We start from the raw sequence: 19,217 nt of genomic DNA, 5'->3' as shown, positions 1-19,217 counted from the left end.
TGCTCAACCTCTCACTGTTTAAGAAATACTCTGCCTTTCTGTTTTTTTCTGCCAAAGTGGATCACTTCACACTTCCCATTATATTCCATTTGCCATGTTCTTGCCCATTCACTTAGCCTGTCCCAGTGAAGCCTCCTTCTATCCTCTTCACAACTGACCTAGTTTTGTGTCATCAGCAAATTTGGAAATATTGTATTTGGTCCCCACATCCAAATCATTTATATAGATTGTGAACAGTTGTGGCCCAAGCACTGATCCTTGCGGTACCCCACTAATAACAGCCTGCCATCCTGAGAATGACCCGTTTATTTCTACTCTCTGCTTTCTGTCTGTTAACATAGCAGTATATTACCCCCAATTCCATATGCCCTAATTTTGTTTACTAACCTCCTGTGTGGAACCTTGTCAAAAGCCTTCTGAAAATTCAAATACACCACATCCACTGGTTATCCTTTATCTATGCTACAAGTAACATCCTCAAAAAAAACTCCAGCGTTTGTCAAACATGATTTCCCTTTCATAAATTCATGTTGACTCTGCCCAATCATATTATTTTCCAAGTGTCCAGTTATCTCATCCTTTTATAATAGATTCTAACGTTTTCCCTACTACTGACGTCAAACTAACAGGTCTATTTTAAAATTCTTCTAATTACCCCTCTCAAATTTTGAGGGGTCTATCTTTAGCGATCATATCCAGCAATCGAAAGCCATATGTTTAATTCTTTCAAATTCAATAGAAGTCTGGGTAGGCCTTTTCCTAGCGTTTCTAAATTTCTGTCAATAAGCTTTGGGTACTAACTCATATGCATTTAGAGTTGATGTTTTACTTTGTTCGTAGTCAGAAGAGCACTCTCGTGGTAACAGAGAAAAAGCTTCATGAACTCTACCCACTAATTCGCCTTGCAGGAGGATAGTCCAATGTTGCCATTTTAATCTATTGGCTATCTTTTCAAATGAGATAAAATAGACTCAACCTCCTCCTCATTAAATCTTGGCACTAGTCTTGAGTGTCTCATAATGTCAGAGTTCTATTCTGAATTGGGAATACTGTGTGAATTGCTGGCGGCATTCTCATCTTGTGTTTGCAGCCTTTGATTCAAATTTTCTTGCTGCTTACTCGCTTCTCAACTGAAATTCTTTCCTTTTGAAGTTGAAACTCTCATCTTTCCTTCTGAAATTGCAGTTCCTATTTTTTCAACTGCCTCTCCTCCTTGCAACTAAAATCTAGCTAGAGCTACCTTTGCAGACTCTAATTCTATGCTTTCTTCTGGTTCAGGGTAAGTTTAAAATAGCTAGCTAAACTTCACTATTTCAGGTTTCTTTGCCTTTTGCTTGAATGCGACTCCTACCTGGGTAGTTAAGGATTTTAAATCTTCAATATTTAATTGATTTAATTTGTCAAGGCATATGTCTCTCTGCTCTGCAAACTTCTTAGCATTAACTGTGGCCTTTGTTTCTAGCACCATAGAGGAAAAAAGAATAATGCAACAAACCCTGTTTGTTTAATTTTCCGCAGTTTTAAATGTCCGTTTTCCTCCCATTTCTAAATCTCTCATTTAACCTTATTGTTCCAAAAATTCCAGCTCAGAGCCCCCAATTGTTATGGCCAGGTGGGAAATGACATGGCTGGTTTCCACTGTTCACCTCCCAACTGACCACAAGCAGTGTTTTTATTTAAATTAGTGTTTTTGCCAAATAGACAGTGACAGGTTTTCTCTTGGGTTTAAAATGGAAGATTAAATATTAAACAATAATCACTGTTCGCAACACCACCCACGCATGCATTCACTCTTACAGGCGCACAAGACGATAGATAGAAAGAAAAGGGTAAGAGATATAAAGAGTTCAACTTATAAAAGTCTGTCGTTTCAGGGAAACCTGTGAGATCCTCTCGGAAGGTGAGTTTTAAAGTTGCTGGACTATTTGCTCGTTGTCTTGTATTTGAGTTGCTGAAGACTTCTGAAGGTTCATTTCAGTTTGAAGATGGCGCTGATAATTTAGTTTTGTAGCTGGAGGAGTTGTTTACTTTTCCACAGTTTTAGAGGTCAGTTTTCCTCCTGTTTTCAAATCTTTTGTTTAATCTTAATGTTTCAAAAATCTCGGCTCAGAGCCCCCAATTGTTATAAAAACAAGAAATGCTGGAACCACTCAGCAGGTCTGGCAGCATCTGTGGAAAGAGAAGCAGAGTTAACGTTTCGGGTCAGTGACCCTTCTTCGGAACTGACAAATATTAGAAAAGTCACAGGTTATAAGCAAGTGAGGTGGGGGTGGGGCAAGAGATAACAAAGAAGGTGCAGATTGGACAAGGCCACATAGCTGACCAAAAGGTCATGGAGCAAAGGCAAACAATATGTTAATGGTGTGTTGAAAGACAAAGCATTAGTACAGATTAGGTGTTAATGGACTGAATATTGAACAGCAAGTGCAAACATGAAAAAAACAGTGGGTGAGCAAACTGAACAAACTAAGATGAAATGAAATAAATGCAAAATAAAAAAGGTTGTAAAAAAGGAAAAAAGAAAAAACAACTAAAATTGAAAGTAAAATGGGGGGCTGTCATGCTCTGAATGCCCCAATTGTTATGGCTGGGTGGATGTTGACATTGTTGGTTTCCACTGTTCACCTGCCAACTGACCACAGACAGTGTTTTTGATTAAATTAGTGTTTCAGCCCCTGTGTTTTGATGTAGACTGTGTGATTGGAGAGACCAGTCTGATCATGACTTGATGGCTGAACTGGAAGAACCCACTTGGTTTTTCAAAACAATTACCTTTTAAAGGTGAACCCATAAGTGTTAGTTTAGCCCATGTGACTTTAGGTTTCCATTCTTGATTGACTGTACAATAGTGTTTGGCCCCATTTTGGTAATATGAGGGCTGTTCGTACTCTATTCTGGTGAGGGATAACTGGAGACATAAACTCTTGGAGAGCTTTGTTTTAGCTCGTTTTGTGTTTAGCTCACATCCATGTGTAATGAGCTGTCTCATTTCCATGTAGACAAGGTTAATTGGTTTTAGTAGACATAGATGTGTATTTTAGTGCAGGTGTTTGTATGGGCCATGTGACTTGTCCTCCATCTTGTTGACAGTAAATGTACCAGTCTTTTAAAATTGTTCTAACTTTACATAACTCTTCAGTTTGTTTCTGTATTTTCATTGCTGCACTTCTCATGAGCATGACACACACAATACAGCAACGTTACGCCATTCAATGTATTTCCGTGGTGAGGCAGAAAGCGAAATGCTGTTTTCCCAAAGCTAATGGTGGAGTGGTGCATCTCCAACAACAACTTCAGGGTTTTAACCTTGCATCCACCTTTGCCTAAAATTGCTTTTGCATTTGCACATAAATAGTGGCGAACGCCATTAGGTTCACTGATGTTTTAATTTTTTAACGATCTTTTTTGCATATATTAGTTTGGACTTGTCTACCTCCAATTTTCCTTGCAAGGTAGTGGGGAATAAAAGAAGGGTATTGTTGGGAGCAGCATCTTGAAATTTAAAAAGAAATAGTCAATCTCCTGTAATGTTGCCCATGTGTTAGTCTTAAGGTAAAGTCAATTACATTTTAAATTTTATTTCTTGCTTTTCCTTTCTGTGCCTCTTTTTTTTCTCTTCACTCTCTTTCCCTCTTTTTTTGACTCTAAATCCTTTGTCCTTTTTGTTTTCCAATCTTTAAATCTCATTGTTCAAAGCGATAGACTATTGATCCTGTTCTCTAAGGTCTCAGATGCCCTGTACCCTTGCCAGACTATTATAAGCACCCACTTCCAGCACTTCTCAGGGCAAAAATATTTTGAGCTGAAAGACTTTATCATGCCCCTAACTAATGGCACACGCTGGGTGATGCCCTGATCCAGCAACATTTGGGCCAATATCTCCAAGGCTGCGTTTGCTGACAATGCAACCACTAGGTGGTGTAGTACTTGCACACGCGCAAATGCAGCTTCAAGCACTGAAAATTCACTGACTGCGACGTTTTAGGCAGCTGCCAGGATTAAAGATGGCGCTGCTCAATTTATCACATTAAACTCAATTGCTGTGATCCCACTCCACCCCCAACAGTATCCCGCTTCTCTTCCTCGGCGCAGCCTCCTGCACACGTCTGCTCGCTGCTCGCTCCCGGCCTTGCTGCTGCCTTCCCTCAGCCACATGCTCCCCGCTTCAATCCCCCCACCTCACCTGTTGGCCACTCGCTCCCCTCGCCGCTTCATCCCCATCAGTGGCTTGCTCCCGCCCACCACTTCAAACCTGTCAACACCCCCCGCCCCGCCAAAAAACCCAAGCCAATGATGACTTCCACCCTAGGGTATTAAAAGAAATAGGTGAAGAAATTGCACATGAACCACAATTTTCTAAAGCTTTCAGGGTTCTGGAATTATGTCTTTGGATTGGAAAACTGTGAATACCACTCTTTAAGAATGAAGGGAGGGAAAAGCCAAAACCCTGTCAGTGTAACATACATATTAATGACTTAGATGAAGGAATAGCACTAAGTTAGGGGTATAGTAAATTGTGCTGATAGAAGCTGGAAATTAAAAGGAACAGAGACAGATGAAGTGAGAGGGCAAAACTATAGCGGATAGAGTTCAATGTGGGGAATGTGAGGTTGGATCTGAGACTGACAAATCAGAATATTTTGTCAATGGTTGAGAGACCAGGAGCTGTGGCAGAGCAATGGAATTTACACTCATATACATGGAATACTAAAAGCTAATGCTCAGGTACACAAAGTAATCAAAAAGGCTAATGGACTATTGCACTTTATCTCAAGAGTGTTGGAGTATAAGGGGGAGGAAGTTGTGTTTCAGTTGTATAGAGCCTTGGTCAGACCCCATCTGGAGTACTGTGTTCAGTTTTGGGCTCCACAGCTCTGGGAAGATGTATTGGTCTGGGAGCGGATACAGCACAGATTCACTAGAATTATACCAGGGCTTAAAGTGTTGAATTATGAGGACAGTTTGCGTAAACTTGGCTAGTTTTCCCTTGAGGTTAGATGGCTGAGGGGTGATGTAATTGAGTCTAAAATAATTAAAGCATTCAATGGAGTAGATACAGAGAAACTGTTTCATCTGGTGAGGGAATCCAGAACAAGGGCACAATTTTGAAATTAGGGCTAGACCATTTAGGCGTAAAATCAGGATGCACTTTTTCACATAGTAGTAGAAATATTGAACTGGCTGCTCTAAATGGCTGTGGAATTGGGATCAGTTGAAATTTTTAAGACTGAGAGCAATAGATTTTAGTTAGTGTATGGGGTATTGAGGGATATGGTTCAATGGCAGGTAAATGGAGTTCATGCACAGATCAGCCATGATCTGATTAAATGGCAGAACAGATTCAAAGGGCTGAAATTACATATATAATGCTTATTAAAATCTACAACAAATGTTGAAAAGCTTTCTGAAGTACTGCAGTAGAAAAAATACTGAGTCCTCCCAGGGGAAAGCAGCAACAGCCATGTTCGTGGCACCACGGAGGGCTCTGCTGTACAGCAGGGGAGGAAAAGGGTTGGAAGAGCTATAGTGATAGGGGATTCTATCGTAAGGGGTGCAGATAGGCGTTTCTGTGACCGCAAACGAGTCTCCAGGATGGTATCTTGCCTCCCTGGTGCTAGAGTCAAGGGTGTCTCGGAGCAGCTGCAGGACATTCTGAAAGGGGAGGGTGAGCAGCCAGAGGTCGTGGTCCATATTGGTACTAACGACATAGGCAAGAAAAGAGATGAGGTCCTGCAAAGTGAATGTAGGGAGTTAGGCAGAAGGTTAAAAAGCAGGACCTCTAGGGTTGTAATCTCAGGATTACTCCATGTGCCATGTGCTAGTGAGGGTAGGAATAGCGGGTTTAGGCAAATGAATGCGTGGCTGAAGAGCTGGTGTAGGCAGGAGGGCTTCAGCTACTTGGATCATTGTGATCTCTTCTGGTGCAGAGGTGATCTGTACAAGAAGGTCGGGTTGCATCTAAACTGGAGGGGGACCAATATCCTTGCGGAGAGGTTTGCTAGCACTACTCGGGAGGGTTTAAACTAGTCCTGCAGGGGGGTGGGACCCAAAGTAGTAGTCTCGCGGATGAGATAGTTGAGGCAAATGTAGAGGTTAAAGCAAGCAAGTCCAGTAGGCAGGCCGGGCAGGGGCAGGACAGGGAGCATGGAAGGTCTGGTAGGCTAAACTGCAAGAAGCCTTTCAAGTAAGGCAGATGAACTCAGAGCATGGATCGGTACATGGGATTGTGATATTATAGCTATTACGGAAACGTGGTTGAGGGATGGGCAGGACTGGCAGCTCAATGTTCAGGGGTACCAATCTTTCCGGCGTGACAGAGGTGGAGGTAAGAGAGGAGAGAGAGTTGCACTATTGATTAGGGAGGACATCACGGCAGTACTTAGAGAGGATATCCCGGGGGCAATGTTCAGCGAGGCCATATGGGTAGAACTTAGAAATAAGAAAGGGGTGATCACTTTGATGGGATTATACTATCGGTCCCCCAATAGTCAGAGGGAAGTGGAGAAGCATATACAGATAGGTGTAGGAATTATTGGGTTGTAAAAGGTGATTTTTAACTTCTCTAGTATTGACTGGGACTGCCTTAGTGATAAGGGATCAGATGGGGAAGAATTTAAGTGTGTCCAGGATAGTTTTCTGAAGCAGTATATGGATGGCCCTACTAGAGAAGGGGCTACACTCGACCTCCTCTTGGGAAATGAGGATGGGCAGGTGGCTGATGTCAGTGGGGGTGCACTTTGAGACCAGTGACCATAACTCTATTAGCTTCAAGATAGTTATGGAAAAGCATAGCACTGGTCCTCGGGTTGAAGTCCTAAATTGGGGGAAGGCTAATTTCGATGGCATCAGACAGGAACTCTCAAAAGTTGAATGGGAGAGGCTGTTTACAGGTAAAGGGATGTCTGGCAAGTGGGCGGCTTTTAAAAGTGAGATAGGAAGAATTCAGGGCCGGCATGTTCCTGTTAGATGGAAGGGCAAGGCTGGCAAATTTAGGGAACCTTGGTTGGCGAAGGATATTGAGGGTCTGGTCAGGACAAAGAAGGAGGCATATGTCAGGTATAGGCAGCTGGGATCGAGCGAGTCCCTCTAGGAGTATAGGGGATGTAGAACTGCACTTAAGAAGGAAATTAGGGCAAAAATGGGCCATGAGATTTCCCTGGCAGATAAGATAAAGGAGAATCCTAAAAGATTCTATAAGTATATTAAGAGTAAAAGGGAAGTTGGGGAAAGAGTAGGTCCCCTTAAGAATCAGTGTGGAAATCTGTGTGGAGCCACAGGAAATGGGCGAGGTCTCAAATGAATATTTCCCGTCCGTATTTACCGTGGAGAAGGTCATGGAAGCTAGTGAGTTCAAGGGAGGGAACACCGATATCCTGGAGCATATCAACATTACAAAGGAGGAGTTGTTGGAGGTTTTGAAGCGCATTAAGGTGGCTAAATCCCCAGGACCTGAGCAGGTGTATCCTAGGATGCTATGGGAAGCAAGGGAGGAGATTGCTGGGGCCCTGGCAGAGATTTTTGTATCATCGTTAGCCACGGGTGAGGTACCGGAAGACTGGAGGATAGCTAATGTTGTGCCTTAATTTAAGAAGGGCAGCAGGGATAAGCCAGGGAACTACAGGCCGGTGAGCCTTACATCAGTGGTGGGAAAGTTATTGGAAAGGGTTCTGTGAGACAGGATTTATATACATCTGGAAAGGCATGGTCTGATTAGGGATAGTCAGCATGGCTTTGTGAGTGGGAAATCATGTCTCACGAATTTGAGTTTTTCAAGGAGGTGACCAAGAGGATTGACGAGGGCAGGGCGATGGACATTGTCTACATGGACCTTAGCAAGGCCTTTGACAAGGTCCTGCATGATAGGCTGGTCCAGACGTTTGAACACATGGGATCCAGGGTGAGCTAGCAAATTGGATACAAAATTGGCTTGGTGATGGGAGGCAGAGGGTGGTAGTGGAGGGTTGTTTTTCAAATTGGAGGCCGGTGACCAGTGGTGTGCCGCAGGGATCGGTGCTGGGCCCTCTGTTTGTCATATATATTAATGACTTGGATGTGAATGTAAGGGGCATGATTAGTAAATTTGCAGATGACACCAAAATTGTTGGTATAGTGGACAATGAAGAAGGTTATCTAAGGTTACAACAGGATATAGATCAACTGGGAAAGTGGGCAAGGGATTGGCAAATGGAATTTAATGCAGACAAGTGTGAAGTGATGCATTTTGGGAAGTTAAACCAGGGAAAGACATATGCAGTGAATGGTAGGGCCCTGGGGAGTGTTGTTGAGCAGAGAGACCTTGGGGTGCAAGTACACAGTTCCCTGAAAGTGGCAACAGAGGTCGACAGGGTGGTGAAGAAGGCGTATGACAGGCTTGCCTTCATTGGCCAGGGCATTGAGTATAAGAGTTGGGACATCATGTTACAGTTGTACATAACGTTGGTTAGGCCACATTTGGAGTACCGTGTGCAGTTCTGGTCGCTGCACTACAGGAAAGATGTGATTAAGCTAGAGAGGGTGCAGAAAAGATTCACAAGGATGTTGCCTGGTTTGGAGGGCTTGAGTTATAAAGAGAGATTGGATAGGCTGGGTCTGTTTTCCCTGGAGCGAAGGAGGCTGAGAGGGGACATGATAGAGGTATATAAAATTGAGAGGCATAGATAGGGTAAATAGCCAGAGTCTGTTTCCAGGGTAGGGGTAACTAAAACTAGAGGGCATAGATTTAAGGTGAGAGGGAGGAGGTTTAAAGGGGATCAAAGGGGTAAATTTTTCATACAAAGAATAGTGGGTATCTGGAATGAGCTGCCTGAGGAGGTGGTGGAGGCAGGAACAGTAACGACATTTAAGAGGCATCTGGACAGGTACTTGAATCAGCAAGGCATAGAGGTATATGGAATTAATTCAGGCAGGTGGGATTAGTATAGATAGGCATTATGGTTGGCATGGACGCGGTGGGCCGAAGGGCCTGTTTCTATGCTGTACGACTGTATGACTCCGAGTCGTGGTGGAAGAGTGTGTCAAAAATATGGAATTTCAGAAGGGTTTAAAGGGCAGGGAAGGTAAGTAGAGAGCCATAGGGGGTTAGGAAGGAAATTGCAGTGAGTAGGGCATAAACTCTTCTTAATCACTGATGGGGTGTAGGGAGGGCAGGATACAAAGAAAGCCCTAATTAGATAGAAAGACAGAGTTGGAGGTGTTTGCAAAGGTAAGGTGGATGAGGCCATGGAGATGGAATTTAAATTCAAGACTTTGGAAACTTGGAGCCAGTGTAGGTCAGCAAGGCCAGGGGATATGAAGAAATTAGACTTCGTTGCCAATATACCACATTGCACTGAGTTTTGAACATTCACGATGTTGGAGGGAGGCTGGCAAGATGGCTTTTGGATAAATCAAGATTAGAGATGGCAAAAGGGAGGTCAGGCAGTGTTGCAGAGGTGGAAATGAGCAGTTTGGGTGATGAGATAGAATATGGGATTTGAACCTCAACTCTGGGTCAGACAGGGTTGGTGTTGAAGGTGTGGAGTGTAATAGAATCTGTGGTAAGTAGCAGAGTTCAATGGAAGGGGAATAAAATGGTTTTGACTTTCCTGACAATCAGTTGGGAGAATCTATTGACTCAACTGTGACTTACTGTCTGTTATGGTAGTCTGATGGTGCACAGGTAGTTGAGGGATGTGGTGGAAAGAAACCTGGGCATCGGCATACATAAGTAAGCTGACCTGGTGCTTGTGGTTGATGCCACCAAAGGACAGAATGCACCTGGAGAGGAAAAGAGTTGACAAATAGATTCTTAAAACTCCAGAGGTGACTGTGTGGTGTCAGGAATATGATTTTGTGCTGGCTTCACTAATAAAGGCAAGAGTATAACTACACATGGTTGGTCCCACAGTTCTGGACAGCAGATGATGGTGGTGGACATGACCAACCATGTCAAATGCAGCGGAAGTTGAAGAGGATTAGATCGGATAACTCATCACAAGTGATGCCACAGAGATAGCATTTGTAATTTTGCTGCTGAAAGTAGGGCAGAAACCAGGCTGACATGATTCAAAGGAGAGTTTTGTGAGAGATTGGCACAGAACAGTGAGGCAACATCCCATTCATGGATGTTCGAGAGGGGTGGGATGTAGTTAGAAATTCAAATCAGAAAATGATGAGCTTTTTGAGGAGGGATGATGTTGACTTTGAAGGGGAGAGAGACATTGTCTGATGAAAGAGACTTAACATTTTTAAGCATGGGGGCCAGGGAAAGAATTTGTGGTCAAGAGTTGGGTGTCGTGAGTATTGAGGATGCATCATGGAAGAGAAGAGCTTGGTTAGGCCAATGGGAGTGAAACTACAGGTATGGGATTGTGTGTAGGATGAATGGGGGTTTGGTCACAGAAAGAGATGAATGTAGCAGAGACACAAATGGACTTAATTGCAGAAAATAAAAATGCTTGAGCTCTTTGCATTTGACATTGGAGGTGAGAGGAAAGGGGCTTGAGGAGGCAGCTTGACATAGAGAAAAGAAGCTGTCACTTATTCTTGCTCTCCAGGATAATTCTGGAGTAATACAATGATTTGACTGCCAGAAGTCAAGCACAGCACAGTCCAATTTGACATGAATGACTAGGCCAAACATATATGTGTGGTTGAGCTTGTGGCCCTCTGATTTGAGGAAGCAAAGATAGAATATTTAGTGAGGAGACTGCAGGAGTGGAGAATGGTGAGTGATTGCGTAGAAACAAAGATATTAATATTGGAGGTGGGAAGCAGTGAACGGCAAACAGTGGCAAAGATGTCATGATGGGTGAAGGGCCTCGGAAAAGGGGTTTGTGTGAGTTTGAGATTTTTTTTAATGGGGTGGACAGTGTTGGGGAATGTGGATATGTACTTAAATAAGTTGTATGATGTAACCTACTTATTATCCAATTCAATAGATAGATGTGTGGCTCATCTATGTACATAGAATTACCAGCAGAGGTCACTAAGGTACGGAGTAAAGAATAATTGTTTTAAAAGTACTGTGGTCATGTAAATTTTATCCTATTCCAAACAAGAACTGCAAATTCCACTAATTTACAAGTAGTTGTGCTACTCAGAACTAAGAAATTCTAAGATTCCAATAATACCTAACTCCACTTACCATTGAAAAGGAAGTTTTGAGATATCCTGCTACCCACAATTTTTTTTTTTTGGCCATTAAAGTACCAATTGCCACCTGCCTTATGAGTAGTAACCCCAAATGCTCCATCCTCCTCTCATAGACCTCTATCCCTCTCCTTCCCTCCATTCACCTGCTGGACACTAATCTTGCCAATTTCCTTCCTGTCTTGCCCCACACCCACCATTATCTCTTTTGGACTCTGAAACAACGATTACCACTCCTCTTTACACTTCTACTCACAATGCTCATTTACTAGTCAACAAAGTTCTTGCCATCCACAACCATATTGTGGATGTTTACATTGTCATGGTAGCTTTGATTGAAACTCACTGGCGTCACCTTAGTAAAGCCCCCCACTGCCCCAGCCCTGGCTAAACTTTCCATCAGCTACCCTACCCAAACTGCCATGATGGTATTGTGGCTCTCATCACCAAGTTACACCTCACAACTTCTCCTGGCACCTTCTCCTCTTTGACCAGCTCACCTTGTTCCACTACTCTCAACTTTTCTTCAAAATAATTGTCTACTGCTGCACCATTCCTCAAAGCTCTAACCTGAGTTTCTCTAAGATACCCTCTGTCTTTTCCTCCCTCAAACTCTGTATAGCGATTTTTCACTCTTGGAATATCAACCTTCATTTCAGCTCCCCTTTATCCTCTGAATTCACTGCCCTTCTGTCTTTAAACCTTTTCTTCCATATAAGTTCTCCTACCCATACCCATGACTTCTCTACTTCCATGGTCTTGATCAACAGACAACGTCATCTCCAAGCACTTCCTTTCTTATCGCCACCCACAAGCCATTACCCCTTCCAACCCCTCTTTCTTTTGTGTTTGGCCCTGGGGAAAACTTGTCCCCAAGTCAAGAAGACCTTATAAACTTGTAGAATGGGCATATAATTGGCAATTGAATTTCAACATGGGTAAGTGTGAGATATTGCATTTTGGTAGGAAAAATGAGGTCACAATATTACTTGGAAAAATAGCCTAAATGGGTAGAGGAGCAAATGAAGATGGGAATTGAGGGTTATGCTGATAATTAAATGAGAAAAGATAGGAGGAGGCTCGAGTAGAGTATAAATGCCAGCATGGACTAATTGGGCAGAATAGCCTGTTTCTGTACTGTGATTTCTTCTATGTAATTTATATAGCACTTTCAAATTCCCAACAACCTAGTCTTTGGCTCTTCATTTATTACAATACTGCTGCAGCCATCAATCTGCTCAACTATTCCCTTGCCCCCAACTTTGTCCTTGCCACCAATAAAACCTTAAATGTCTCCTGGTTATTCTCCTGGATTTGCTGCCTCCAGTCCAAAAGATGCAGATGAGCATATCTGGGGTCCAGCTGGTTTATCCATCCTTCACAGATTTGGCTGGGCCACATCAATTGCTATCAGGCCTCGCTCTCCTCTGAGCAAAGGTAACCTCTAGCTGCTTTTCTCCAGTACCAATGTTTTCCTAAGTCCGCCACCCCTGTCCCCTCCACCCTTGCATCCAACAAGCACATCACTAAAATTGAGTCTATTCTTCCAGCAGCCTCTGCTCCTTCCTCCCCTCTCCCGCCAAGCCAAACCTCCCCTCCCCTAGCCCTAAACCTTTCTGTGCTTGAGGGGCCATGTAATCATGATGAAATGTAAATCCTTAAATTTGAAAGAAGGTAAACCACTGGAGAAGGAACTTATTTTTGATTTTAATTTTTAAAATTCATTTATAGTGTTTTTTTTTTTTTGCCTTTTGCTGCTTCCTTTTGACTTGTATGCAGTTTGCTTTTTGGGTGGGACAGCTGAGAGCAGGCAAATGGCCACAGTCAAGGTGTCTGTCCTTGTTGCTTGTGTAACTTGCTTTTTCCACTGGTCAAGTTTGCCTCGGTCTTCTAGTTGTAAAATATCTGGAGACAACTTTACTAAGAGGAGGGGGAGATACCTAGAATGAGATACAGACATAAGAATTAGGAGTAGAAGTAGGCCATTCAGCCCCTCTAGCCTGCTCTGCCGTTCAATAAGATCATGGCTGATCTGTTTGTGTCTGGAATTCCAGACTCTCATCTACCCCTGATGACATTGATTCCCTTGCCTAACAAGAATCTAATCTACCCCTGCCTTAAAAGTATTCAGTGAGCCTGCCTCCACCACCTTCTGAGGAAGAGTGTTCCAAAGTCTCTCAACCCTCAGAGAAAAAGTTTCTCCTCATCTCTATCCCAAAAGGGCGGCGCCTAATTTTAAAACCGTGCCCCCTAGTTCTGGACTCACTGAAACATCCTTTCCACATCCACCTTATCAAGACCGTTCAGGATCTTATAAAGTTCAATCTTCAAAAATCTATCCACAGTTTGGAAAATGTTTCAATATAATTTCAATATTGAGACCATTTTGCCGTGGCATCCCTTTGTGCTCTAGTTTCACTCTTTGACTCATCACATATCTCTGTGCTTGTTTTGCAGATGAAAAGTTCATTGACTGAAATTGTTCACCTTGCTGCAATGGATACTGACTCCTGGGTTCAGATGGTGGCAGACATTCTAAAAACCTTTCCTGAGACGGGCTCTCTCAACCTTGAACTCGAGGAACATAATCAGAACCTGCAAGAAATTCTTGGGGAACTCCGAGAAAAAGGTACTTTTAAGGTTGAATTCCACTACATTTCCATAAATTGACAATTTTAATGGGATGCTTAACGTTTACTGTAAAGGGAAAGCAAAACAATTTCAAAAGAGGAGCATGTCTGAATTCAGTAAATGCTTTAAAGCTTTAGATTGCAGTTAGCAGACTTTTTTAACCAAAATTTATACTGCAACACTTGTAGATCATAATTTCTCCTTTTGAAATATACATGCAATTTCCTTTTAGAAGTTTATGATCAAATCTGTTCCCACCTCTTTCAGGCACTGCATTCCAGATTGTTCCAACTCGCTGCATATAAAAAAAAAAATTCTCATTTTCCACCACCACCACCCCCCGCCCCCAATCCTGGTTCTTTTGCCAGTTATCTTAAAGCTATCTACTCTGTCAAAACCCCATATAATTTGAAACCCTCTATTAAAAGTAGAAATACTGGTACCTGATTTAGAAGAAGGAATTTTCCTCCACACAAGATCAGGTGGCAGGTTGTTCAACCTTGCCCGTCTTAGAGCGAAGACCAAAGTACGGAAGGCCCTCATCAGGGAACTCCTCTTTGCTGACAATGCTGCAGTAACATCCCACACTGACGAGTGTCTGCAGAGACTCATCGACAGGATTGCGGCTGCCTGCAACGAATTTGGCCTAACCATCAGCCTTAAGGAAATGAACATCATGGGACAGGACGTCAGAAATGCTCCATCCATCAATATCAGTGACCACGCTCTGGAAGTGGTTCAAGAGTTCACCTACCTAGGCTCAACTATCGCCAGTAACCTGTCTCTTGATGCAGAAATCAACAAGCGCATGGGAAAGGCTTCCACTGCTATGTTCAGTCTGGCCAAGAGAGTGTGGGGAAAAAGGTGCACTGACACTGAACACAAAAGTCCGAGTGCATCAAGCCTGTGTCCTCAGTACCTTGCTCTACAGCAGCAAGTCCTGGACAACAGTGGCGCAGTGGTTAGCACTGCAGCCTCACAGCTCCAGCGACCCGGGTTTGATTCTGGGTACTGCCTGTGTGGAGTTTGCAAATTCTCCCTATGTCTGCATAGGTTTTCTCCGGGTGCTCCGGTTTCCTCCCACAAGCCAGAAGACTTGCAGGTTGGTAGGTAAATTGGCCATTATAAATTGCCACTAGTATAGGTAGGTGGTAGGGGAAATATAGGGACAGGTGGGGATGTGGTAGGAATATGGGATCAGTGTAGGATTAGTATAAATGGGTGGTTGATGGTCGGCACAGACTCGGTGGGCCGAAGGGCCTGTTTCAGTGCTGTATCTCTAAACTAAACTAAAACTAAACAACGTATGTCAGCCAAGAGCGACGTCTCAATTCATTCCATCTTTGCTGCCTCCGAAGAATCCTTGGCAGCAGGACCGTATCTCCAACACAGAAATCATCGAGGCGGTCAACATCCCCAAGATATACACCCTACTGAGCCAGCGGAGCTTGAGATGGCTTGGCCTTGTGAGCCGCATGGAAGATGGCAGGATCCCAAGGACACATTGTACAGCGAGCTCGTCACTGGTATCAGACCCACCAGCAGTCCATGTCTCCGCTTTAAAGACGTCTGCAAACGCGACATGAAGTCCTGTGACATTGATCACAAGTCGTGGGAGTCAGTTGCCAGCGATAGCCAGAGCTGGCGGGCAGCCATAAAGGCGGGGCTAAAGTGTGGCGAGTCGAAGAGACTTAGCTGTTGGCAGGAAAAAAGACAGAAGTGTAAGGAGAGAGCCAACTGTGTAACAGCCCCGGCAACCAATTTTATCTGCAGCACCTGTGGAAGAGTCTGTCACTCTAGGATTGGCCTTTATAGCCACTCCAGACGCTGCTTCACAAACCACTGACCACCTCCAGGCGCTTACCCATTGTCTCTCGAGATAAGGAGGCCAAAGAAGAAGAGGTATTAAAAGTAGAAATACTAATACCTGATTTACTGCACTGATCACAGCTGCCAAATTAGAACTTGCACTATTGGCAGCTGGGTTGACCCTATATTTTTGTCACATCGATCTTTCTTTCTTATCATTGGCTATTTAAAATGATTTGGGGGATGTAAAGTACAAGGAAGAGGTGACCTAATAGAGGTTTTTAAGATGATGAGAGATTTTGATAGAGTTGATAGAGAAAAATTAATTCCCTCTGGTGAGTGGGTCAGTAGCTTGGGGTCATAGATTTAAATTCATTCGCAAAAGATCCAGAGGTGAGATGGAGAAATTCTTTCACTCTGTTGTCGAGATCTGGGATGCCCTGCCTGAAGAGGTGGTGGAAGCTGATTCCATAAATAATTTTAAAAGGGAGTTGAACAGATATTTGAGGATGAGGAATTTTCAGGGTTACAGACAATAAGCAGGGATGTGGAGCTAAGCATGTCTACCCTTTTATAAGAGCCAGCACAGGTACATTGGACAGAATGGCCACCTTCTGCGCTGTATGTTTCTGTGATTCTAGTTCAAAGTATGCTTGTTTTTGACAATCAATAGGTGTTTTCTCTTTTTCAATATGCATCATCTTTCTGATCAGTTAATGAATGTGAAGCCTCAGCTATGCTGCCTTTGGAGTGCCAGTATTTGAATAAAAATGCCCTGACTACCCTCGTGGGACCACTGACTCCTCCTGTGAAGCATTTTCAGCTTAAACGAAAACCCAAAAGTGCCACACTCAGAGCAGAACTGTTACAAAAATGTAAGTGACTCTTTACTGCAATAAGTAACTGGAATATTTCTGAATAATCAATCCAATTTCCCAATTCTCTGCCTCCCCCATTCCCCCAGCCCCCCACCAATCAAATAAATGGGAGGAACAGAACGAAGATAAAATACATAGAAACATAGAAAATAGGAGCAGGAGTAGGCCCTTCGAGCCTGCTCTGCCATTCATTATGATCTTGGCTGATCATCCAACTCAGTAACCTGTTCCTGCTTTTGCTCCATATCCTTTGATCCCTTTAGACCCAAGAGCTATATCTAACTCCTTCTTGAAAACATACAATGTTTTGGCCTCAACTGCTTTCTGTAGTAGCGAATTCCACAGGTTCACCACTCTCTGGGTGAAGAAATTTCTCCTCATCTCCGTCCTGAATGGTTTACCCCGTATTCTTAGACTATGACCCCTGGTTTTGGACTCCCCCACCACCGGGAACATCCTTCCTGCATCTACTCTGTCAAGTCCTGTTAGAATTTTGTTTCTATGAGATCCCCCTCACTCTTCTGAACTCGAGCCAATATAATCCTAACCGACTCGATCTCTCTTTGTACGTCAGTCCTGCCATCCCAGGAATCGGTCTGGTAAACCTTCGCTGCACTCCCTCTCTGGCAAGAACATCCTTCCTCCGATAAGGAGACCAAAACTGCACATAATATTCCAGGTGTAGCCTCACCAAGGCCCTGTATAATTGCAGCAAGACATCTCTGCTCCTGTACTCTAATCCTCTCACTATGAAAGCCAACATACCATTTGCCTTTTTTACCGCCTGTTGCACCTGCATGCTTACCTTCAGCGACTGGTGTATGAGAACACCCAGGTCTCTCTGTATATTCCCCTCTCTCAGTTTATAGTCGTTCAGATAATCTGCCTTCCTGTTTTTGCTACCAAAGTGGGTAACCTCACATTTATCCACATTATATTGCATCTGCCATGCATTTGCCCACTCACTCAACTTGTCCAAATCACCCTGAAGCCACTCTGCATCCTCCTCACAACTCAGCCTCCCACCCAGTTTTGTGTCATCTGCAAATTTGAAGATATTGCATTTAGTTCCCTCATCCAAATAGCTGGGGTCCTAGCACTGATCCCTGCAGTACCCGACTAGTCACTGCCTGCCATTCGGAAAAAGACCCATATATCCCTACTCTTTGTTTCCTGTCTGCCAACCAATTTTCTATCCATCGCAATACACTACCCCCAATCCCATGTGCTTTAATTTTACATGCTAATCTCTTATGTGGGACTTTGTCGAAAGCCTTCTGAAAGTCCAAATAAGCCGCATCCACTGGCTTCCCCTCATCAACTCTACCAGTTACATCCTCTAAGAATTCTAGTAGATTTGTCCAGCACGATTTCCCTTTCGTAAATCCATCCTGACTCTGCCCGATTCTACCACTGTTCTCCAAGTGCTCTGCTATAAAATCTTTGATAATGGACTGTAGAATTTTCCCCACTACCGACGTCTGGCTGACTGGTTTATAATTCCCTGCTTTCTCTCTACCTCCCTTTTTAAATAGTGGGGTTACATTAGCTACCCTCCAATCTGTAGTCTATAGAATCTTGAAAGATGACCACCAATGCATCCACTATTTCTAGGGCCACTTCCTTAAGTACTCTGGGGTGTAGATTATTAGGCCCTGGGGATGTATTGGTCTTCAATCCCATCAATTTCCCCAACACCATTTCTCTACTAATACGGATTTCCTTCAGTTCCTCTCTCTCTCACTAAGCTCTGTGTTCCCCAACATTTCTGGTATGATATTTTTGTCCTCCTTTCTGAAGACACAACCAAAGTATGCATTTAGTTGGTCAGCCATTTCTTTGTTCCCCATAATAAATTCCCCTATTTCTGACTGTAAGGGACATACATTTGTCTTCACCAATCTTTTTCTCTTCACATACCTATAGAAACTTTTACAGTCAGTTTTTATGTTCCCCGCAAGCTTGCTTTCATACTCTATTTTCCCCTTCTTAATCAATCACTTGGTACTCCTTGGCTGAATTCTAAACCGCTTCCAATCCTCAGGTCTGTTTTTTCTGGCGAATTTATATGCCTCTTTCTTGGATCTAATGCTATCTCTAAATTCCCTTGTAAGCCATGGTTTGGCTACCTCTCCCATTTTACTTTTGCGCCAGACAGGGATAAACAATTGTTGCAGTTCATCCATGAGCTCTTTAAATGTTTGCCATTGCCTATCCACCGTCATCCCTTTAAGTAACGTTTCCCAATCCGTCATAGCCGACTCGTGCCTCATACCTTCGTAGTTTCCGTTACTAAGATTCAGGACCCTAGTCTCAGAATCAACTACTTCACTCTCCATCTTGATGAAGAATTCTATCATATTATGGTCGCTCATCCCCAAGGGGTCTCGCACCACTGGGTTGTCAATTATTCCCCCCTCATTACACAATACCCAATCTAGGATGGCCTGTTCTCTAGTTAGTTCCTCAACGTATTGGTCCAGAAAACCATCCCATATACACTCCATGAATTCCTCCTCTATGGTATTGTGACTAATTTGATTTGCCCAATCTATATGCAGATTAAGGTCACCCATAATTACAGATGTTCCTTTATCACATGCGTCTCTAATTTCCTGTTTAATGCCATTCCCAACATCACCACTACAGTTTGGAGGTCTATATACAATCACCAAAACGTCTTTTGCCCCTTAGTGTTTCTCAGCTCTACCCGGACAGATTCCACATCGTCAGAGCTAGTATCTTTCCTCGTTATTGCATTAATTTCCT

The 19,217-nt window shown here is 43.3% G+C and overlaps 1 protein-coding gene across 1 annotated transcript in view; it reads left to right on the top strand.

The window, feature by feature from the left end:
• nelfa (negative elongation factor complex member A) overlaps positions 1-19,217 on the top strand; it is a 53,623-nt gene that overhangs the window by 17,929 nt on the left and 16,477 nt on the right. Inside the window, exons 2-3 of the mRNA XM_068029881.1 lie at positions 13,588-13,759; positions 16,284-16,445. Coding sequence (XP_067885982.1) covers positions 13,588-13,759; positions 16,284-16,445 — 334 coding nt within the window. The remainder of the gene's footprint in view (positions 1-13,587; positions 13,760-16,283; positions 16,446-19,217) is intronic.

Source organism: Heterodontus francisci, chromosome 1 (genome assembly GCF_036365525.1).
Source record: "Heterodontus francisci isolate sHetFra1 chromosome 1, sHetFra1.hap1, whole genome shotgun sequence".
In the NCBI taxonomy this organism is placed as follows: domain Eukaryota; kingdom Metazoa; phylum Chordata; class Chondrichthyes; order Heterodontiformes; family Heterodontidae; genus Heterodontus; species Heterodontus francisci.
The sequence above is the reverse complement of the archived record's forward strand: the minus strand, read 5'-3'. Positions and strand labels throughout refer to the sequence as shown.